This window comes from Gymnoscopelus braueri, assembly GCF_963280865.1.
Source record: "Gymnoscopelus braueri genome assembly, chromosome: 11".
NCBI lineage: Eukaryota > Metazoa > Chordata > Actinopteri > Myctophiformes > Myctophidae > Gymnoscopelus > Gymnoscopelus braueri.
Genome location: NC_137613.1, coordinates 41,250,100 through 41,274,127, shown reverse-complemented (window position 1 = coordinate 41,274,127; position 24,028 = coordinate 41,250,100). Strand labels below are relative to the sequence as shown.

General features: G+C 45.2%; 1 protein-coding gene across 4 annotated transcripts in view; it reads left to right on the top strand.

Moving 5' to 3' along the window:
• Positions 1 to 24,028, top strand: part of crybg2 (crystallin beta-gamma domain containing 2) — a 79,454-nt gene that overhangs the window by 42,146 nt on the left and 13,280 nt on the right. For all 4 annotated transcript variants that reach the window (XM_080442865.1, XM_080442862.1, XM_080442863.1 and 1 more), the window contains exon 7: positions 10,289 to 10,336. In XM_080442865.1, the coding sequence (XP_080298991.1) occupies positions 10,289 to 10,336 (48 nt within the window). The remainder of the gene's footprint in view (positions 1 to 10,288; positions 10,337 to 24,028) is intronic.

The window sequence follows — 24,028 nt, the reverse complement described above, 5'->3', positions numbered from 1 at the left end:
TCCTGGTCTACAGTGACAAAACACAATAGATTCCTCTCCATATATCCTTCACAAAGCTGCACACAATGTGCATGTTCTCCTCTTATGTAGCCGGCTCAACACTGACCCATCCCGGGCCCCCCGCCCCCCCGCCCCCCCGCCCCCCCGCCCCCCCATTTTTGGCGCTGTCACAACAACACACATTCTTTTTACACTTTGCATTGGAGAGAAAGATGACGTCACACGTATTGTGTTGTCTCTCTGTGCACGTTTGTGGTCTGTGACGGTATGTTCATGAGTATGTGTGCATATGTTTTTTCATGTATGCATGTCTGCATGTGAGTTGGGACTCAGCCGGATCTGTAAAAAAAAGAGTTTTAGTCAATTTAGTAAATATGATATATAGTACACTACACATACACAGCAGCGCAAGAATTCTTAGACTTGTCTTTTGTTATGCCCAAGTCCGATTATATTTTGATGATATTGTGATATGCCTTTGATCGATGCATATTTAAATCTTATTGACTCGTTTATTGCAGTACAGTTATGGGCCCTACATATCAGCATGGTCATACTCTTGCCCCTGTTTCACTGTAACACTTGGCCTTCCTGTCTCCTATTTTGTAAAATATGTACAGTATGTCTGTCTGTCTGTCTAATCACTGGTCCATCATGTTTGATGCCACATTCCTATGCCTAACTCATAAATCACTCTTGCTTGTGAATCGTACCCATTTTACTGCCAAGTAGTTCTCTGACTCTTATACAGTGTACTGTAGCTGTTCCCCTAACCAGCACTATTGAGGCCTCCTTGTGTACAGTACTAGGTACAGAGCAAATGGTCTCTTTATTTCATTTTAAACTCTGTTGCTCCAGTAAAAACCTGAAGACCTCAGCCCTGACTAAAAAGGTCACCTGTGCCCTTAGGCGGGAGTGAGACAAGCTACAGAGACTGCTTAGCTACATACCAATTTCGAGGGCAAAATGTTTTAATTTGTAAATATTCCCATACTCCCTGAGTTAATGTTAGCAGCATCAGGGTCAGTTAACCCTGTTACTGCCTGTCCTGAACTAACTCCTGAGGTGTGTTGATTGGCAAGATTTCTCATCTCTCCTCATCTCATCTCATCTGCATGAGTCTAGTGTCTGTCTGTGTGAGTGCCCGGAGCTAATCTTGCAAACTGCACATACTGTATGTTTTTCTTTTTGAAATATTGAACTTTAATTTTATAATGGAGTCTTATCAGGCTTATTATCACCTTATTATCTTATTCTTCATCATCATAGCCACAAGTGAGACATTAAGTCTGAGATTCATATTGAGCAACGCCGTTGAGATCCACATGTTTGGAATGATGTATTTGGAAATGTGAATTGTGAACCTGTCTCTCTTCATCATCTGCTAGATAAAGTCTCACACATAAAGCCTACTACCTGCCCCTTAGACCTTGTTCCCTCGTGTCTCCTTAGAGAAGTGTTGGACAGTACTATAGGGCCTAGTATCATATCAATAATAAATAGCTGGCAGGGGTATCTGGTGGCTCAGCCAGGTAGTGCTCACACAATATGCTCTGAGGACCTTGGTTCAAATCCAACCTCAGTGTTGTCTCATGAGTCATGACTCTAATTTCTCTTTGTCGTTGGTGTTCTCTCAACATTGAACTATCTAAAATAATGCATAAAAATGCCACTCAAACCTTTTTTTATTTTGTATATATATTTTTTTTATAATTAACTACCTAGTAATGGCTTTGTTCCATCTTGTTTTAAACATACAGTGGTCCAACATGTTATTAATAATCCCAACACACATAGACCTAGCAGTTTTGGTCCTAAGGTACTGGAAATGTTTCCCCCAGCTTTTCCAGCTTTTGCCACACCATAGCCCTAAGTCAGCTCTCATTAAAGTGTATAATGAGTACCTCGAGGTTCTATTGTAGGTCCTATTATATTTTCTGTTTATATGCTCCCCCCAGGTTATTTTTTTCTGATGATGATGATACAGCTATACCTTACGCTGAAATCCAGTGATAATCACTCAAGTGTGTCCTTGATCGCCTCGAGGAAGGTTGGATGGCGAAAACCTTCCTCAAGCTTAATGAGAGAAGGATGGAGGTTATCATAATTGGTCCTCCTGACTCCACCAAAGGTTTAGCCACCAACCTAGGTCCTGTGTCCTCAAATCTACATACTCATGCAAATAAAGTCGTCGTCTTTGATTCCTAGAAATTTGACAAACAAATCAACTCTGTTGTGAGTGGGAGCTTCATCTACAGTAGCTTAGAACCATTGCTAAGGTCTAAGGATCTGAAGATTGTGTCACGAGATTGTGACATGCCTTCATTTCCTTCCGTTTCCTCTGCAGTTAGTTCAGAATGCAGCTGCTGGGCTTTATTTTGCATCTCATGTGTACTTTTTCTTTACTTAAGTGATTCATTGTACAGCACTTTGGACAACTTGTTCTTTATAAAATGAACATGACCTTGGATGTCAACTGCCTTCTGAGAACCTTTTCATGCCCTAATAGACACCATACAAAATTGACTAATGACTATTCCAGGCTGTCAGTGCAGTTTTCTAATGCTCCCATAAAGACGGTGCAACCACAAGACATGCAGGTGTGCCTTAGGGGAGATGGGTGGAGACGTCATGACATGTAATGAGGCCAGATCTCTATGTACTTTTTGTAAAGCAAGGAACATTAAATGTTCCCTGCATTATCTAGGGATATGATTGAATTCAACACACGCACGCACGCACGCACGCACGCACGCACGCACGCACGCACGCACGCACGCACGCACGCACGCATGCACGCACGCACACACACAGCGAGCACACTGCGAGCACAGAGTGTGCGTATGTACATACATACATACATACATACATACATACTATGTGCATGCGCACAGAATGTGTATGCATGTATAATATTTGCGTACATGTGGGCAAAGGTGTGTCCACTATTGAAACTGGTAAACCACATTTATATTGCTGTGATACAACATGTGTGTGTGCACAGTGTTGTTTGGTCAAGCTTTAACAAACTGCTGCCACATGAGGTATTTGCTGGCATCGGTCGCAGTCTGGCGGATATCCACTGGCCCAGATAGCAACTCCATTCAGGTCACAGCACACAGCTAGTCTTGGGCTCATGTTACTGACTGTGACTCATTGACACTGGTGCACTGTAAAATCCTCTGTGCTAATTTTACTCTGAGAGTGTACAAATGTAAGCGAATGAATGAACCCTTATGGGTCCATTTGCTTACATGTGTACACTCGCTGAGTTAAATGAACACTGCAGATGTTACAGTGTAGGAACCTCAACATCAGTCAGGACCCCTGGAAAGCAAGTGGATATATTATGCTCTATGTCTATGTTGCCTGTGGCCAGAATGTTTCAGTCTGGGTTAGATTTCTTTCAGGAAAAATTGTACAATGAACAATAGGGTTTGTGAGACCAACATCTTTCCTGAGTATTTATGTTGAATTGACCCCAGTCACCTAGTGCTCCACATAAGCATCTTCCAGCTTTAGCTCACAAGAGGTTGCTATCCATACATAAAGTAGATAGATTCTCTGATGTGAACCTGTTTAGAGTGGATTTTGCCACCACCCAATTATGATGTAAGAGCAAAATGGCCGCCGTGTGAATATGGTTAATGTCAAGTCCCCTATAGGAGGTGATGTGACATTTGCAATGATCAGGAATATGTCATCGGAGACTAGCGCTCCAACGTCAGGGCGCCTGTTCAGCAGGAATAACCAGGGAATCCGAACTAAGTCGGATTTGACTCATGTACTACTTACCGTTACTTGCTGTTATAGTAGGTGCTTGTACTCTCAAAATTAAAGCTTATTACACCATTGCACATAATTATGCACATGATTAGAAGGTCAGTTGGATGTCTAAAATACAAAAAATCCATTGTTGTAGCTTTAATATTGGCAGTGAAGTAGATATCTATTGACAGGACCTCTATTCGCCGGTAGAATGATATGAAGCCAGTGGGTCGTGGATCTTCAATATAGAGGTTTATATGTGCAGTTATAGGTTACAAGTAGCATGGCATAAGCAAGCGATGGTCGAATTCTCCAGATTACAACACACATCTTCTGTCAGTAGGCAATAGGTCTCGGCCACCCCGTCTTTTCATCTATTTCTTAATATTAGGCAAGATTAACCATCTTACTAGGCCATGTGGCTATGTTCATTGCAAATACGGTAGTTCATCTGTCTCTTGTGTACGATTAGTCTCTTATGATGGACGTCTCTTGGAACTTCCCAGAAGTTTTTTGTTAGTCTTTCTCAATAATACTTGGAACTCTTTCTCTAAGTATGTAAGCTAAATATCTTTACTCTAACTACTTTTTATTCTGTCTCAGAATGAGTCAACACTTTCTGTGGTTAAATACAGACAACCTCAGACTTACATACATATTGACATGTTTTCTTCAATTAATTTGTTTTATCCACAACAGTAGCTGTAGTAATCATAATATAAATATTTATAGTTACATTGACTGTATGTTAATACGTGTTAAAATGGTGTCGTGTTGAAAAGCTTTGTAACAATAATTAGAGAAAAACTTTATGCAAAGACTTTTTGTAAGTCATACTGTCTGTACACTTGCTTTACACTGCTATATGAAACCAGTGGAACTTTAAATTCAGACTTATATCCCAATGCCAAGGCATCAGAACACTTACCACAGTTTAAGCTTAGACTCAATGCTGTTTGCAGCTGAACTGCTGGCCTCTTATCTCTAAGAGTAAAGTATATTTGACTTTGTTATCACAATAGTCTTAGTTGGGTTGACTTTTATTGCTTTATCCTTCTTCCGCTTTGTCAGCAGAGAGGAAAGAAAAGTTAAAATAGAGGAGTCAGTTTTCAGATATGACATGAGAGAATAGAAGCAGAACATTTTGACAGGATGTTTAGTGTGTGTGTGTGTGTGTGTGTGTGTGTGTGTGTGTGTGTGCGTGTGCGTGCGTGCTCCCTTGTATACTCAATGGGACTTTACATTGCACCTCCTCTTCCCAAACTATTAGGAGGCGGATTAGCGCCTCGGCACACTAAAACCCTCCTGGCAAGCATTAGGAATCTATAAATCACAGCTTGACACTTTTTTTCTCCTCTGTTATTTTCTAAGTTTCTGTTGAGATCCCTGCCCATCCCAGCTATCTGTCTGGTCCTGCAGAGACAGAGAGAGACACGCCCCGCCTTTTGTATTTACCTTCACTTCCCTCCTGCTGTTCGTTTGATATTTGATGAGAACAACATCGACAGGGTGAATCGTGGGCAGGTTGAGGTTGAGGAGGTAATGATAATAACCCATTCAATCCGGGGACGCATCTCTGTCATTTTAGATTTCTTTGGGCTATTCAAAAATAGCAGCGGCACCAAGTGCTGCGCTATGAGCTTAGATAGATAGCGTAGATCTGCTATTTTTTTTTAAATGTGTGCAAATCTTTGAATATATATTTTTCTAAAGCGAACATTTTTAACTCTGTTACAACTTCTGGGGGTCCCTGGAACAACATATTTTGAGATGGGGGTCCGCGGCCAAAACATAATTATTTTTCAAAAAACTGTTAGGATTTAGAAGACATGTGTAGAATCCCCCCAGAGGCAAAGATTTGAGTTACAAATGTTCCCTTCAAACGATTTTCACACATTTTCAAAATTTTTCAAAAATAGCTGATCTACAAGCTCATAGCGCGGCACTCGGTGCGGCGCTATGAGCTTGTATATCTGCTATTTTTGAATAGCCCAAAGAAATCTAAAATGACACAGATGCGTCCCCGGATTGAATGGGATAAGAGAGGATGAAGAAAGAGATTAACTCTTCCTTTTCTCTGCCCCAGTGCCCCAGAGAGTCTCATTTTGGATCTCCCATCTGTCACCAACGTGTCGGTGCATATTTTGAATCAGAGATTTGCTGAGACTGCATGTTCTCTTAACTGCATGCACGAACAGCCTTATGAAGTGGCCAGCTGCAGCCTGCAGGGAGGGAAGGGATGTCAAAAATATGCTTTCATGTGGATTTGCATACAGTATATGTGTGTGAGCCTGCATGAGGTTTCATTGAATTCAACCATTTTCTATCAGAAATGAGGATGGATGGATGGATGGATGGATGGATGGATAGATGGATAGATAGATTGATTTAGTAAAGCAGGGAGTATGGGTGAGTATGGGTATTATTAGTAGTTCCTCAGGGACCAAAAGTGACATCAGAGAGGGGAAAGAAGAAAGAAGAAAAGTCATGAGCATGACAGTGCTTGAAGTAGAGAAATCAAATCAAACGGAGAAAGTGAATTGTGTAGCACATGGCTGAAGGGTAAAAGCTCATTTATACTTTGTGTGTCCCTTGGCAAAAATGTTGTTTTGTTCAAATGACTTTAGGCTAAATGTAAATTTGCCTAAAGACACAGTGAAGAAATCGATCCTCTTCAACAGCTGTTCAACATGTGTATAACACGTGTATACTGTAACATTGTTAGATATGACTAATTATGAAGAGTATCTCCACGTTGTATTTGTGTATTGATTTGCCCCTGGTAAGTTCTCTTTTATGACCCACTGATATAACACACATCCTAGCAACAGTGTTTTTTTCTCAATGTGGTCTTCTCTGCCAGCGTCTAATGGTCTGGATGTTCAGTAATTTAATCCACAGCACTTAAGACATGAACGTTGGATTGCAAAGATTATACTGTATGGAACCGGTTTCTCACAGTTCACTTGTAAGGACATGTGCTTGTTGGTGTTTTGATTTCACCCACAGCTTCTCTAATTATATTTATTTGCCGTTATCTCTGTCTCTGAAACAATACATTGGATTCAAGCTATATTCAGGCTGGCTTACCAGCCACACAACTCACACCAGTCAATGGCATCTTGGCAGGAGCTTGTGACTTTTACAGACAAATACCCATAATCCTCGCCTAGATTCAGTCAACTAGACACATTTACCATGGTTCTGAAAATGACCAGAAACAAAGAAAACTAGAAAAAGTGCTCCTCGGAGCACAAGTCTCCGCCAGGTCAAGTAGGTTATTGGTGCCTCCTGGTGGCGCTTTCTTCTTAGGCCTGGCACGGCAATTGGACACTGCATTCATGATTTGAGGCGTTCTGTTAAAAAAAAAAAGTTTGCTAAATTAGACTTGCTGGTGGCGCTATAACAGGCCAATGTTAAAAGGGTGGCATTTGTTCCTCAACATAGTGTGAATGTGCGTGCAAAGTTTGACCGCAATAGGACGCTGCGTTCATGATTTGCGGCATTGTGTTCAAAACAAGCCACTACTGCAAACTTTAGATGTCAATCTTAGCCAATCAGGATGGAATATGAAAAATCCGTATCCGTATTGTTCACATGACTATAGAGATCATGTGTACCGATTTGCTTGAAATTTGGATAAAATCGGAAAGAATGATATAAAAAGAATTGTTTTACATAAGTCGGCCTCCTGGTGGCGCTATAAAAGGCAGATGTTAAAAATGCAGGGCAAAGGTTTTTCCTTGACCTCTAGGGAATGTGCATACAAAGTTTTACACAGATCGGTGCAGTTATAGGTAAAAACACGAATCGGCCTGTTATAGCGCCACCATGAGGCTGATTCTAAAATATTCAAGTGGCATTTATTCCTCGGCATAGTGGAAATATGCGTGCAAAATTTCACTGGAATTGCATGCTGTGTTCATGATTTGAGGCATTTTGTTAAAAACGGAGCACTCCTGCAAACTTTGGAAGCCATTTTTAGCCAATCAAGATGGAAAATGGAAAATCAGACAGATCCGTGTTGATCACATGACTATAGAGATACTGTGTACCGATTTGCGTGATGTTTGGATAAAATCTGTATGAGTAATATCCAAAAATGTGTTTTGCACAAATCGGCCTCCTGGTGGCGCTATAACAGGCCCATGTGAAAAATGTGGGGCAGAGGTTCTGAATTGGCATCCAGGGAGTGTGTGTGCACAGTTTCGCAGAGAGCGGGCCAACGGTGCCGGAGATTAGCTGCTCGCAGACAGATGGACACACGGACACACGGACGGACGGACGGACAGGGGGTAAAACATACTCTCTCGCCATGCCTTTCGGCCTGGCGGAGACAACAAAGAAACAGTGTTGCAATCATGTGAGGACTGAGGACTATGCCGTGTCAGGATTCCTCTATTCTCTTTTTAGCGACTTGAATCAGGTTCTGCTGCCACAAACAAATGACAGATACCCGCAAAGGATGCTGAGCACCCAGTAATGTTGACTTTAGATCTCAGACGATGCAATAAAGTCATTGTTTAGTATTGGCAGTATTATCCGTGGTTAAGTGAGAAAGAAAAGCTGCATCCGCCCAAATAACAAGTCAAGTAGGAAGACTAACAATGTGTTGTAATAGTACTCCCAGCATGGTATATGATATATGGCCGATAGCTATGCAGCTCCATTGTGCAGGTATGCTGGCTTTGACGTGCTGCATTTTGTTGTTATTGCACATCTTAACCTGGTTATAGACTTTGATATTCATGGATAGTTTTGAGTGAATGACTTTCTCGAAAATGAACAAGAACAAAATAATCTTACTCTTATGTACTCATACACAAGTACAATTTTTTTAATTTTATTGAATCTTGAATCTTGCAGGGTGAAGTAGGATTTGTTTTTTTTCTAAACAACACTGAACTCAATTTGTTTAGTAAAATCGACCCATATGCATATAAATGATCGCAGACGAGATGCAAAAAGGAGAATTGCATGTGTTTTATTTAGGGGTAAATTTATGGATGTAATTGACTGTTCTCTATATACTGTAGGCCTATGTATATTTACATGTTGTTGTCCTGTGGTGGAAACGAAGCCTTTGAACCACAATGGCATTCTGTATATTCAGATATGCAAGCCAGTCAATGATACTGTTGTACGATGGGCTAAAGGAGGCCTATTCAACATCTCATCTCATTTTCCCAAAGAATGTGAAAAGGTGTTGTGTTGCTGTTTGGAAAGGTCAACACAATTTTTTCAGTGATCTGTAGTATCTTCACACATCGGCTCTCAGGAGTGTCTTGGCAAACTTTGAACGCTGTGATGCTATTTTGAACTACTAGATTAATAATAATAATACATTTCATTTGTGTTGCACTTTACATTTGAACAAACCTCAAGTGCTATAGTACAGAATAAAAACAATCTAGAAAAGGAGGAGGAAAAAAAACAAGCAAGGGGGGCAATTTCTGCAAATTGGTCTCTTTTAGAGTGTAGGGAAAGGTGATATGGAAGATAACCTGTTGACTAAAGAACTCCCAGAGATCAGAGCCTGGCTGATATCTGAGACCAATGAAACACACAGTCTCGTTTAAATCAGTACACTGGTCACAGGGTGCGGGCACATTCCAACTCACACAGGTAAACATCCGAAAATTCCAACCAATGTGTCATCAGACCCTCAGTGAGGTCTCTAACACACACACACACACACACACACACACACACACACACACACACACACACACACACACACAGACACAGACACACACACACACACTGAGTGACAGTAGATTGGATCAACTGTGTGCTCGATGTATTTGTCAAATTTCAACCACATTCTGTACCACAACGGTCTAATTAATTATTGAACCAACCTCAAGGATGAGCACACAGAAAGCCTGCTGACCTTTCCTGCTGTGCAACTCGGCTGACCTAACATAGTGATTATACCATGAAACACTGTCATAACACACGTGCATCAGCAGTAGTCAATATAGGCGGATAAAAAAAGCTAAAATTGCAGATCTACAAACTCACTATGCGACGTGTTGTGAGCTTGTAGATTGGCTATTTTTGCAGTGCGACACCATCCTATGACGAAGTATAAAACAGGGCTTAAGTTTAACAGGTTGAGCAGGTACGAGAAGCCATTGCTTCTGTTTAAAGAGATCGTTGTTAGGTCAAAATGGATGAGTTTCTCTCTCCTCCCCTCACTTGTGTCTCCAGAACCCGTCGAGCAGCGTGACTTAATTACATCCAATGTTCAGACAGTTTGTGATTCCCTGTCATCTTCAATCATATCTTCTTCAGTCTGAAATAAGTTGATAAATGTAATATTTGTTGATTTGATGAGACATTAGTGTAGTAAGGTGTCTTGACCCCAAAGCTGTGTATATTTTAGTTTCTCTTGTTTGATAATGATTTATCATTCACAACCTTTTGCTTCACTTCTTCAATTTTCAAACTAGAACATGCATTAAATATTTATCGCTTGCTTAGTTTGGTGACATTTTCCTTTCTTTTCTGTGTGTAGCTCACCAAGGAGAAGGAACATGGAAAACTCAACCCTCGCCCTGGAAAGGTGAGTCTAAACACAAAACATCCAACAACACTTTTCACTGAACCTCACACATGTTACAAAAATGGTCTGAATTTCTATAGCGCCTTTATCCAAAGTGCTTTACAAGGCATCACCCATTCACACACACCAACGGTGGAGGCAATCATGCAAGGAGCCACCTCATCAGGAGCAGTTCAGCATTCAATGTCTTACTCAAGAGCACTCCGACACGAAGTGAACCAACACAGACCCAACAAAACAATTAAACAAGCAAAGTGTGGAATAACTTGGTGACACATTGCAGCTTCAAGTTTCTTACCATCATGAACCTAACAGTAACAAAACAAAACAAAAGCTGATGATGATGTAGGCTACTGCGCATTAAAACTATAAACGAGGTGTAATGATCAGTTGGTGTAATGATCAGTTCATTGCACATGCACGTAACTGCAAACAGTTTATTATATAATATGGCGATTCATTTATCATCTGTCCGGAAAAATAGAATCTTGCTGGTCACAGTGGCCGGCCAAATAATTGCTTAGCGGAAACACCGCTGGTTACTCAATCTAATCATTTGGATGTTACCTGACTCATGACAACATGAGGCCAAATCTTGACAGGGACTGTGATGTCAAACCTCCATCCAGCCAATTTATTGTCTCTTTATTTTATTTACCCAATTAATCGAAACCTCTCAAAGAACTAAAAAGGTGTGCTTAGTAGAGTACAAATCCCTGACAAGACGAGGCAAGTCTGTCTGTCTGTCCATCACACCCAAATTGAGGAATGCTGAGCAAATTACCACTTTGAGTCATTTGTTTTTTTTATATGGACATATTTGAGTGGCTTAATAAAGGTCATGAAAACAACTATTAACACATTTTACTGCATCTGTCACTGAGGGGTTGTATGGGCATGAAAGCAATCCTTTGCAACTAGTGCCTTGAACTAGTAGAACAACTATATTCCTTTGGGTCCAATTGGCATAGCAAATTTTCGGCCACTTTGTGAAAAATACATCATAGTATTGTTGCCGACATTATGCCAGCAGAATTCCTTCCAGGATCAACACTCCTTTTTCCCTACAGTATAAACTTTGTTGTTTATTGTTCATTGTCAAGTAGCAAAAATACAAGCTCTACAATCTACAAGCTCACAACACGTTGCAACCTGTAGGTCTGCTGAATGTTTGCCTATTATGACATGCCCAGACTAGGGACACTATTGTTAACGTTTTGTTTGTCACCAACACATTGTTTGCGTGGTGTGAAAGACTTTTGATGGTCTGACATGATGTGGGTTTTGTGGATTTTTTAAGCTGGTTTGACGGAGATCCTGTGTTGAGTGTTGACGGAGGACTTTACTTTATGCCGTAGGCTGTCTGCAGTGGTGGCTGGTGGATTTTTCCCCTGGTAGTGCTACACCAAAAATTAAGCCAACAATAACATGTACTATTATCTGTTATCACACTAGTTTCTTTTGATGGGCCCTGCTCTAGCAGTAGTCATTCATTTGTGAAAGACAGACATAATTAATAGCATGAGCAAACATTTAGATTAAGTACTACACCTTTTTGGCTAATAATAAAATACTGTTGTATTATATGATTCATATCCATTCACAGTGATAACAACAGACAAAAGGTTGTTTTGTTTTAAACCGTGTGTAAATTGGTTGAGAACTCAGCGAGTTGTGGTGATTTTCATGCCTCAATAAGCTCAGTTTACACTTGTATCGTGCGTCGGAAATCGCCGATCCACAAACACACAACAAGTTGCCTCTGCGACGCGTTGTGGGCTTGTACATCGACGATACTGGCGTGCGTCGAGGCATAACTCAGTCAGCATAGACACAACAGGCATAGAAAGTGAAGCTTACCAGTTGGATTGAGCTGCAGCAGTCAGTGCAGATCTATGTGTATAGATATCTATGCGCTAGTGTGCGCTGCAAACCTGCGCACACGGCGGCCCCGTTCACTTGCATTGAAGAGTGAACAACGCATGTGCGAAACTTAAAATTGCGAGTCAATGGTAAAGATTTTTGCCCACACAGCTAGGAACAGGTTTTTATCTTCATTTTATGGCAGATTATACATTTCACTCACTAGTCATTAAAGGTAGTGTAAGTGATTTGCAAAGTTTCAAATAATTGCAAAATGGGTCTATGTTCTGATAGTGCTCGTTACTATAGAGTGTCCTGTCCATATAAAGAGTCTCCATGTCTCTCCAGCTCTTTATAAAACAGAAAATGTATTTTGTAGTTTTTTTTGTTTGTTTCATTTCCAATTTTATCCAACCAGGACAGAGAACTCAATCAGGATATAGATTAAACAAGTGAAATTGGAAGTGATGACACTAAGAAATGAGCAGACAACATTTTAACTGGAACACTATACAAATTAAGCTTAAAAATGGGTACTTTCTCCGAAAAATGTATTTTCTGTTTATTAAAGAGCTGGAGAGACAGGGAGACATCTGTTACTGAACAAACACTCTATAGCAATGATTACTATCAGAATATACTGTAGTATTTTAACCTTTTAACAAAATACTTTTTGTTTTAACCAAAAAATATCACTTACCCTACCTTTAACTATATAATATTTACCTTTGTTTGATATTTAAGATATATACCGGTGTATATATATAGAATATATTTTAAAGTCATATTTATTCAAGGAAGATCTAGGTTTGGGAGAGATGGTGCGGCGCCACGGTCTGTTTGATAGCTGTCAGCTTCACGTCAGTCAGTGGAATGGTCCTGGGTGGGAGGGGCCGCACCAACACGCTCTTTCATCATTCTCACACACACACACACACACACACACACACACTCACTCACTCACTCACTCACTCACTCACTCACTCACTCACTCACTCACATAGTAATACAAGTATACACACAAATGCTGCTATACTTGTGGGCACATTTGGCCCTCACAAGCACTGTAATACAAGTATACACACTGAGAGAGAGAGTTGGCAGGCAGACACTCAAAGCAGAGTTTTCAACCCATTATTATGTGTACTATATAATTTTGTTCGTTTCGTGCCGACGTCAGATGTAACATCTGACGTCGGCTGGGCAAATTTGCATGTCTGTGATTGGCAAATTCCTGTACATCCCATAAGCCGGAGGGACAGAAGTGTTGTAGTTTACTTTACTAGCAGAACTTCTAACCCATAGCCTAGAGGGATGATTGCACCACGATTTATAAATTCAAACAAATGACATGGTCGTCGCTGATCGATTCGAAAAATATTGAGAATTGAGTTCCTTGACTCTGAATTCGCTGTGTGACCCTGATCGACCTATTATTGTGCAAGATTAGCTGCGGACAGAGACAGACAGACGGGGTGAAGATAATTACCAAAGAATGTCAGCTGTGACTGCTATACAATGCCTGCTGTATTTACCTGTGAGAACATGGACAGACGGTTTATTTTAAAGGTCAGACCTGCTCCTGCATGCAACGAAGCATCCATGGAGGCTAAGAGGATCAACATTGGACCCTCCCCTGTGTGTCATATTCCATGCCTCAGGGCAGTATAGCTGAAACTGATTTAATACAGTTCAAGATTTAAATTACGTGGGTGGCACTACACTCAAATCCAGACACGACTTTCACTACGTCCCTGCAGGTAGAGTTGGCATTTAGGTCAGATATCTCCCTGTAGAGTACTATTCCATGCTTCGGGGTCCTTCGCATGAATTAAGTTACTTTTGATTACAGTACTTTCCACACCTTTTAGAATGATTATGAAACAGGCCAACGAAAGGATAGCCATGACCTGACGCCGACTGCGATTTCCTCCATTATTATCTCCAGATGCAATTGATTTCATTCACCTCTTTTCCACCCGTTACCAATGTTGGGAATCTTAACCAATTGAACCCTCTATTCTCAGTAAAACTGAGTCCGTCAAAGTCCCACACACCCGCTTGAAGGTAAAAGGTGACCGTGCCTTTTCGGTCGCTGCTCCAAAATTGTGGAACAGCCTACCTCTACCGATTAGGTCTGCAGCCTCCTTGGATATTTTTAAAAACAGACTCTGTTTTCCCTGGCCTTTTAAAAAGCTCCTGCCTTCATGGAGACATGGTTGGACACTTTTTCATGTGGTCCCACTTTTTAATTCTAAATTTTTATCCCACGATTTTGTAACCCTATTTTTTACACCCAGTGCCAATTGTCTATGTAATCCTGGGCACTACCTTCCCTCTGCCAACCTAGGGAGGCCAGGGCCGAGCTCATGCCTCCTTCAATGCATGAGAGCCAACTGACCTTCTTGTCACCTGACAGGGGAGAGTTTCCCTGGTTGGACGTAGCGCGTGGAAGGAACACGTTATTCCAACCAGTTTCTTGTCTAATTCTCCGTAACATACTCACTATGGGATATCAGCGCCCCCTGGCGATGATGCAGAGCTACCTACCATAAACTCCCGGGCCATTCATTGGCTGAGAAGGGTATATCACGTGTCCGGTAGACCGGAAGAGGTATAAAACCTCTTGCGTGACGTGGCTCATCCTCTTTCGCTTCTCTGCATGGCAGATGCAACAGCACAAGACATACCTTAATAATAACAAACGTAACTTTGATCAGGACAGAAACCAGCTTTAGCCCACTCGGTGGTACTTGTACTAACCAACGGGTTTTCCTCCTATTAAAAAAAAAAAAAAAGGTTTTATTATTTCCGCTCCCGCGGCTATCTTCTGTTTCTTTCTTTTACTGCTAAAAGCAAGTTTTCCTCCTTTGAGTTTTCCGCGCTCTTAGCCTTGCGGCTGAAAGCTAACAGGTTAGCTCGAGATGGAGGTTCCACGTCCCTGCGTATTGCTGCTCTGCCGCTTGATGATCGCCGGGGATGACCCTCATGGTTTCTGCATCTCGTGCCTCGGTCTCTACAGGGCCGAGGCATTTCCAAGATGCACCGGGATGCTGCGAGGACTGCGCTCTGTTCTCCACGCTGCACCTCGATAGCCGCTTAGCCAGGGCAGCGCCCTGGCTGCGGGAAGCAGCGACGTCTCGTCCCCGGTCGTCGCGGATCCAGCAACACCCCGCATGGACACCGGCCCAGGGAACGTGGGTGGTGGGGCCCACCATGTGCGCTCACAGTCCACAATGGGCCCTCCGGCAGTCCCGGCTGCGAGCAGCGTTAGCCACCGCTCGCAGCACCTCCAGGCTGCTACACAAGCCGTGCTACGCAGCACTGCAGCAGCCGCTAGCACCGTGTCTGGGGGAACCACCCAGGTGCAACTACCTAGCGGCACTTCCTCCCCCTCTTCCCAGCCGTCTACTCCGCTGCCACAGCAAGCGTACCGGGCCAGCGGGGCGTCGCCAGGAGACAACGAAGGGGCTCCGGCGACGGCAGCATGGGCGAGGGGAGAACGAGGCAGAAGCTCGTGAGTGAGTTAGCCCAGACTAGCTACGTTAGCTGCTTCGCTAGGTTAACGTCGCCGTAGTCAGGCAGTGTTTTTGTTGGCTTAACACCCATGCAACAGGTTATTAACAGCGTTGTCCTAGCTTAGCTTGCCTCGCTAGGATAACACCAGCTTGTTAGCCTTCTCACTCTGTGTATCGAGCAAACCTCGGGGGCTTCTGAAGACCTTGGACAGGCTCATCGGGTGCCATTGGGACACATGTTGTTTTTGTCATAAGAATATGTTAAAACGTTCATGCTGTTTACTGTTTCTGTGCCTGCTCTTGTTTCATACTCATGTTCCAAGTACATAAAGCACATTAGCACATTAGCAGACTCTCACCGGTGCACAGACCGGTTCAGCCCCCCCCTCCCCCCCGGCCGTGCTGGGGAAGAGGACCGTGGCTTTACAGGCCTCGATGGACAAGATGGACGGCTCCTCGACTGCCAAAAGGCCATGTTTAATGAAAACGAATGTATGTTTAAAAGTACAATTTTTTTTCTGCCAAAGAAATAAATGTGTTACATGTTACAAACGATCTCGTTCTTTCACGTGGCTTGAGAGCAGCGGAGCAGTGGAGTCCCCTACCGCGGGCTTCTCTGCTCCAATGCTCTCTGTATATAAGCCCATAATGTCTGTGATGCCCGAACTCCGGTATCCCAGACATTGATGGGATAATATCTGTGCATGTAATATAAATGTATCAACGTTCTCAATTACATAAGCCCACACTGTCTAGAACACCCGAGTCCCGATGTTCTAGACATTGTTGGATAACATCTGTGCATGTTTTTGGATCATATGGAGGTAATATAAAAACCCACATCACCCCTGTCCGCCAGAGGGCGCAAATGCGCCAGTGGAATGGGGTCACGCCGGTTTTTGCCTTCCGTCCCACAGGAAGTGCCCACGCACCACTGTGAACCGGAAGTACTTCGGTCAGACATGACCCCTTGGCCGTACCGCCTCACGTTCGCCGCTGGAGGGCGACAAAGCACCTCCTAGAGGAGGAAGACTTTGTCGACACTCCGTGCAGAGCCTTTGGGCTCAGACAAGATGGCGGCGGCCAGAGTAAGTTAGGAAGAGAGTAATGACAGTAGCGTCGATCCCATTGTGAGAATGGAAGGCGGAAGTGCTCTGTCTACGTCAATGAGATAGTTCCAATGTTGGAACTATAGCCCATAGAGGCCCGCTTTGCGGCGAGATCAAAGCGTGACGTTACTCTCTTTTCTACACTCTGGCGACGGCCAAGGTAGGATTACTCATAGATATATATATCCAGTGGTGTGATCTAGTTTTCACTGTATATATCTATGGGCTTAATTCTGACGCCGGGGTTTTTTCCCGTGGCCAATCACGTGACTCCTCCGAGTCCTCCGTTGGCCAGGGCTTACCAGCGCTACTAAACGAGGGCCACACACACGGCCCCGTCTGTCCAGCGTCGCGTCTGTCCAAGTAGCAGTGCTGTTGGTTCCCATGGGAACGAACAAGCTGCGGTGACGGACAAACCGGATGCTGACGTCAGGCAAGGTCCCCGTGGCTAGTCACGTAGACCCCGCGGGGTCCTTGGGACAGACCGTTAGTACCTCTACTGCCTCGAGCGGTCACCTCAGGGTTAGCACCGCCGGCGGCAGTGGCAGCGTCACTGGTCCCCATGGCAACGGTCCCCATGGCAACGCTCCCACTCTCCGAGCGGCCGATGACGTCATCATCCAATCCACTCGCTCGGTGTGTGAAGCAATGGAAGGTTTGCAAGTCGAATCCTTAGGTATTGCTCACAATACTAAAGGGTTTCAGGCTGCAATTCTCCACAAAAACCCCCCATGACAGAAAAGTATTGTTTTCCCATGCAAAGGGTCTAGCAGCCGTCACTCTGAGGGGGGAAGTCTCCTTCCTCTTGAGCAAGGGCGCTATTAAAGAATGACTTCCGATACTTCTGTTTACTATCCCAGTACATCAGCGTTACACTGTGTGTGTACGGGGTTTTTCAGTACAGCAGTGACACACTGTGTTTGTATTGGTCAGCTCCCCTGATCCGCAACAACACATTGTGGTTGTATTGGTGTGTTTTCCACGTGCTCTTATGCATAAAATCTCCTATATCAGACACGGTGTTGTTCCTCTCATGCAGAGGATAAGGCAACCATGTCTCTGAGAGAGGGGGTTCTCTCTCTCTCCATAGTGAGTATGTTACGAAGGATTTGTCAAGAAACTCGAGGTTACGTTGTAACCCCGGTTTCCTTAGAATTCAGAGTAACATAGTCAGAGAACTATCTATGAATCGGAACCAACTGGTTTTCTATTCGTAATATTTTCTGGTGGAAAAGAAGGGGGGGGGGGGTACGACCCATTCTGAATCTGAAGGGTCTCAATGAATACTTGGGTCAAAGGGCGGACCTCTGTCTCCGCCTTTTTGGAGGGACAGATGCCCCCTTTGCCGTACCGCCTCACGGACTACAGGCCTCGTTCGCCACTAACGAGCGACAAAGCACTCCCTACGGGGAGAACGACTTTGTCGACGCTCCGTCCGGAGCCTTTGGGCTCAGACGAGAGGGCGACGGCCAAGGTAGGCTTGTTTTGGCCGGCCCCGTTTGTCAGTGACAGCGCCGTTGGTTTCCATGGAAACAGACAGGCTGCGCTGGCGGACAAACCGGATGCTGACGTCAGGCAAGGTCCCCGTGACCAGTCACGTGACCCCGCCGGGTCCTCGGGCCGGACCGTTAGTACCTCTACTGCCTCGAGCGGTCACCTCAGGGTTAGCACCGCTGGCCGCTGTGGCAGCGTCACTGGTCCCCATGGCAACGCACACAGGGTTAGCGCTGCTAGCACCAGTAGTAGCGTCTTTGGTCCCCATGGCAACACACACACAAAAAAACGGTTCCCTTGGAAACGGATCTCAACGTTTCTTGGCTCATGGTGATTTAGCCTTGACTAGCTTGTTAGCTGCTAGGTTTGCATAACCTCCAGTCAGGCTGCTGTTGCTTCGATTCGCGGCTAACTGGCCTCACTAACAACAACACATTGCAGTGTTGTTTTTTGGTGCAGCGCATAGCCAGCCCCGCTAAAGCAACACCACGGTGGCCACCTACCACCGCTACCCTTCCACGGTCTCTAACGGCCCGCATGTGCGGGTCCGCTGGATCACGTGGCGACATCACCGGTCCAGTTGGAAACGTGTGCGTTGTCCGCACTGGGTGACATCAGAGCCCCTACTAACTCGCTTGCTGAGGCAGCTTGTTGGAGAGTTTGCAGTCCGGAACTGTTTACTATCCCGGTACTTCAGTGGTACACTGTGTGTGTAGGGGTTTTTCAGTACATCAGTGACACACTGTGGTTGTACTGGTCAGCTCCCCTGATCAACAACAACACACTGTGGTTGTACTGGTGTGTGACCCTCTTTGCGGACGGTGCGTTAAGGAGATGGGTGGACCAGCATTGTTTCAATGCTTGTTTCCACGTTCCTTTCTATCCACCATGGTCAGGAGGTGGCGCGGCACACCGACGTGACCGTTTCCCCACTTGACGTCGCGGGGTTTTTTCACCGTCACCGTCCGTCGAGCGTCTTGGTCCCGTCTCAGCGGACCACCTTCATAGGGGATCTCGCTGGGCTAGACCAGGCTCACGGCGCGTCTGTCCCGGGCGGGATAGACAGCTTTTCGGCCTATGGTCTTCTCGCGTGAGGCGACAAGTCACATACAGGCTATGCGTGCAGGCGACGGGTCTCATGACTTCGGCCTTAAACCTGTTTCGTTTGGACAAGCCCCACATGTGACCTTTTTTCCCCGGAGGTGGATGTGGGCTCTTGGAGCCCCGTCCACCTGAGGTTATCGGAAGGTCCGGGTATCCCCACGGTGCGTGGACACGCTTAGATCGTGGTCAGATGCAGCCTTTCTGTCCAAGGGGTCAGAATGGGGGCTGTGGTCTCGCGGAAGGTCATTACCACGGACGCCAGCCTCACAGGAGGGGTGCCGTCCACGAGAGCCGCTCGGCCAGGGGGGTGTGGGGTCCCAGTCTACAGACGGCCCACATCAACTACCTGGAGCTGATGACGGTCTTCTTCTGACGGTCAGACTTTGCAAGGCTCGGGTTTCGAGGTTGTCATGTCCTGGTCAGAACCGACAACACCGCGACCGTGTGCTATGCCAAAAAGCAGGGAGGCCTGGCCTCTCCAGTGTTGGACAGGCTAGCTGGCGATCTGACGCTGTGGTGCGACGCGTGCCTTACGTCAACCAGAGCCTCACAGGTACCGGGCCTCCTGAACAGCGGAGCGACTCTGTTGTCCAGGGGCATTTTTTGGTACGCAGATTGGCCTCTCCTCCGGAGATAACAAGCCAGATCTGGGCCAGGTTGGCCGACTGAACTGCTTTATGCATCCCCGTCACTGGAGTTGGTCCTCTCAACCTGGAGAGGGTCAGACTCCATGGACTGTCAGTGCCACTGGTGGCACTGGCGTGGGGCGCGTGGAGGTTAGGAATAATCCTCTCCTCTACAACGAGCCCTGGGCCCTCCCCCCGATCAGAGATCTGCTACGGCAGGCAGGGGTCGGGATTTTCCACAAGCAACCTCAGGACCTAGACCGGTGGGCTTGGCCCGTGAGGGGGAGACCTTGGCTTCTTATGGCCTGCCCCCTGAGGTGGTAGCTACCATCCAGGGGGCGAGGGCCCTTTCCACGAGGTCTGCGTACGACGACAGGTGGAACCTGTTCGTGTCATGGTGTCTGAGTCAGTCACCGCCGGTTGAGGCCTTCCGGGCCTCGGTACGCAGCATCCTCATGTTCTTGCAGGACAAATTGAACCAAGGTCTGGTTTTCTCGACGGTTAAGGTGTACCAGGCGGCCATTTCCGCTTGTCACGTGGGTTTCGATGACATGACGGTTGGCCGACATCCGCTGGTGCGTAGTTTTATGAACGGTGCCAGGCGGGCCAGGCCGGTCTCTAGGCCTCTGTTCCCGGCCTGGGACCTGGCGGTGGTGCTGGGGGCGCTTTGCCTCCCACCGTTCGAGCCTTTTCATCTGGAGATTGTTAGTCTCGAAACGGTTCTTGTGGTTGTTTTCACTACAGCTACACGGGTCAGCGACATACATGCGCTCTCAGTAAGTTCGGAGTGCATGAGGTTCTTGGGAGACGACAGCAGGGTTTGGTTAAGCCCAACATGGCGTTTGTTCCCAAGAACGGAATGGTGACCCAGACACCGGTTGAGCTGATGTTTTTCATCCGCCTCCTTTCGCTTCTGCAGAGGATAGGCGGCTGCACTGTCTCTGCCCAGTGAGGGCGTTGAAGCTCTACTGCCAGAGGACGGCGGTCGGCCGGTCGTCGTCGCAACTTTTTGTCTCCTTCGGCCCAGATGGTCGGAGGAAGGCAGTGACTAAAGCGACGCTTTCTAGATGGAGTTTGGATGCCATTAGGCTGGCCTACGTCAGTAGTGGCGCTCCAGTTCCAGAAGGACTGAAGGCTCACTCTACTAGAGGCGTGGCTACTTCCTGGGCCCTCTCCAGGGAAATGTCGGTCCAGGAGGTGTGCGCGGCCGCAAACTGGTCGTCTCCATCGACTTTTGCGGCCTTCTACAGCCTGGATGTGGCAGCGGCGTCAGTGGCGCACGCTGTACTGGACATAGCGGCTGTCTCTAGTTAGGGTAGGGGAGGTTAGGCAGGTTTTTTGTGTAACCCGCCTTTTTTCCCCTTCTCTACCTTCCTTCTCTTGAGTCCCCTCGGAACCACCGTTGGTAGGTTTCCAGGGGAGGAGGCCCTGTTTCCTTGTTTTCACTTATGGGTCAGACTTGTGTCTGTTCATTAGATGAATAGGCAGACTTGGTCTGTCAGGGTCCTTTTCTTTCAATTATATACAGCACCCCGGCCCGGAGGGCTGGGGCGCCCGTGAGGCCGAAGGTCACGTCCATGGGGACGGGGCCTTATGGCTAGGGGGCGTGCGGACCTGAGATTCGGTATGGCTATAAGCCCCAGGGGGGTTTATGTATCCCATAGTGAGTATGTTACGGAGAATTAGACAAGAAACTCAGGGTTACGGATGTAACCCCGGTTTCTTTAGAATTCAGAGTAACATACTCACCTAACACCCCTGTTTGTGTGCATCTGCATGCAGAGAGCGGTTGTTAAAGAGGATGAGCCACGTCACGCAAGAGGTTTTATACCTCTTCCGGTCTACCGGACACGTGACATACCCTTCTCAGCCAATGAATGGCCTGGGAGTTTATGCTATTTAGCTCTGCATCACCGCCAGGGGGCGCTGATATCCCATAGTGAGTATGTTACTCCGAATTCTAAAGAAACCGGGGTTACATCCGTAACCCTGAGTTCCTTTCCCCTCCATCAGGCGCCCCGGCTGGCCAGGGGGAGGCAGTATAGTGACCAGGATTACTGCATGTTTTTGTGAGGGTACCTACCCTAGGAGACACGGGGAGAACATGCAAACTCCACACAGAAAGGTGGTCCCACTTTTTAACCTCAGCTATTTGTGTTCCTGTTTTGAATTCTGTTTCTGTATTTGATGCTTTTTGTGTTTTAACTTTGAGGTCTTGTGTGTTGTAATTTTCATGCTGTGCAGCACTTTGGTCGGCCTTTGGTTGTTTTTAGGTGGCCTTTGTTCCGTCTGCACCAAATCTCTTTCCCCAGATGCAAATGTTTCCCCAGAATAGGCATACTGGGATTCAAGTGGTTAAAGGACGGCTTCACCCATTTTCAACCTATCTTCATATAATTGGTCCTCACTAATGCTCATGATAAAATGGTACCATTTTTGTCTACTCACTCTGTGTCTCAGAGGAGGGCTGTGGCCAGTTCAGAAACCGGCCTACCAGTTACATCATTAGGCAGGGTTTTTATTTTCCAAACAAGATTTCACATATTTTATTTTATTTTGTATTAATGCGAGAACAATGGCTTCTATTATAGCATGCTAACTTTCCAGGAATAGAAAGCTTGAAGTTTCTATTAGCTTGGATTCCCCATCGATGATGTCACTGGTAGCCGGGTTTCTGAACTGTCCACAGCCTTCCTCTCAGACACAGACTGCAGACAAACATTTTACCATATTATAATGAGCATTAGTGATATGAAGATAGGTTGAAAATGGGTGACGTCGTCGTATAAGATAACATACAGTACAGTGTACATGATTTGCATTAGGCTCGCCCTGCAGCCAAAACATGCTGAAACTGGAACTTTGTCCTCTGTGTAAATCAGTGTCAGAGTTTCATGCGTAGACGTGAAACTTGCTTTCTTCCCCGATAGAGAAAATGATTAAGATGAGTCAGGGTGAAGTAATCCTTTATTCAAGACTTGTTACACTCTTTAGCCTCTGGACGTATTTTCATGTAGATTTTCAACAACTGTGCTGTTGTTATATACTAGTGATTCTCAACCTTTTTCATTTCAGTTCCAGTTTGCATTATTAGGCCACGGACCCCTATATGATACAATTTGCACCTCTGGGACCCAAATCCACACAGTAAAAATCCTGTGTCAATTTAACTCTGACAGTGTACAAATGGAACCAATTTTAAGGGTCCATTTGGTTCCATTTGTACACTCTCTGAGTTAAAGGCCCACAAGGGGTCCATTTGGTTCATTACTATCATTAATTTAGCTTGGGACCCCTGGAACCCCCTTAAGGACCCCTGGGGATCCCCGGACCCCATGCTGAGACCAGCATGGCCTACACTACAGAATGCTATATTCTAGATGTAAGGCATACAGACCTGAGGCTGTGACTAATATTTATCTTAGTGGCTTACAGTATGCTTCGGGCGATGGTGCTCTGGTAGTTTTGATAACTTTTTCCTTCAGTACTGGTTCACTTCTTACATTCGCTTATCATTGTTATTGTCATTACTGTACCCTTACCTGTGACCTTAAAGGGGGTGTACGTGATATTTCTAGCTCTGCATTAGATAGATATTACTGTAGATATCTTTTGGGGGTTATGTCTCCTCATTGGATAACATTGGTATCCCGACCTGAAAATACATTTTCTGTTCAAGAGCTGAGAAACAGGGAGACCCTGTTACTAAACAAACACTCTTGAGTCTATAGCAATGATTACTATTGGAATATAGAGCCATTACATTTTAACTAAAACATATCACTTACACTACCTTTAGCCTGCCTTTTTAAATTCTATGTACACTCAATATATTGTCATACTGTTCCACTTCTATTCCTGTACATGAACTTATAATGAAAGCTTCATGGAGGTGCCAAGTAGCTTTCATGAGTTAATGTGTCTGCCTCATCCTGCATAATTTCTCATTGTTCAACTCCACCCAGAGAACTTGCAATA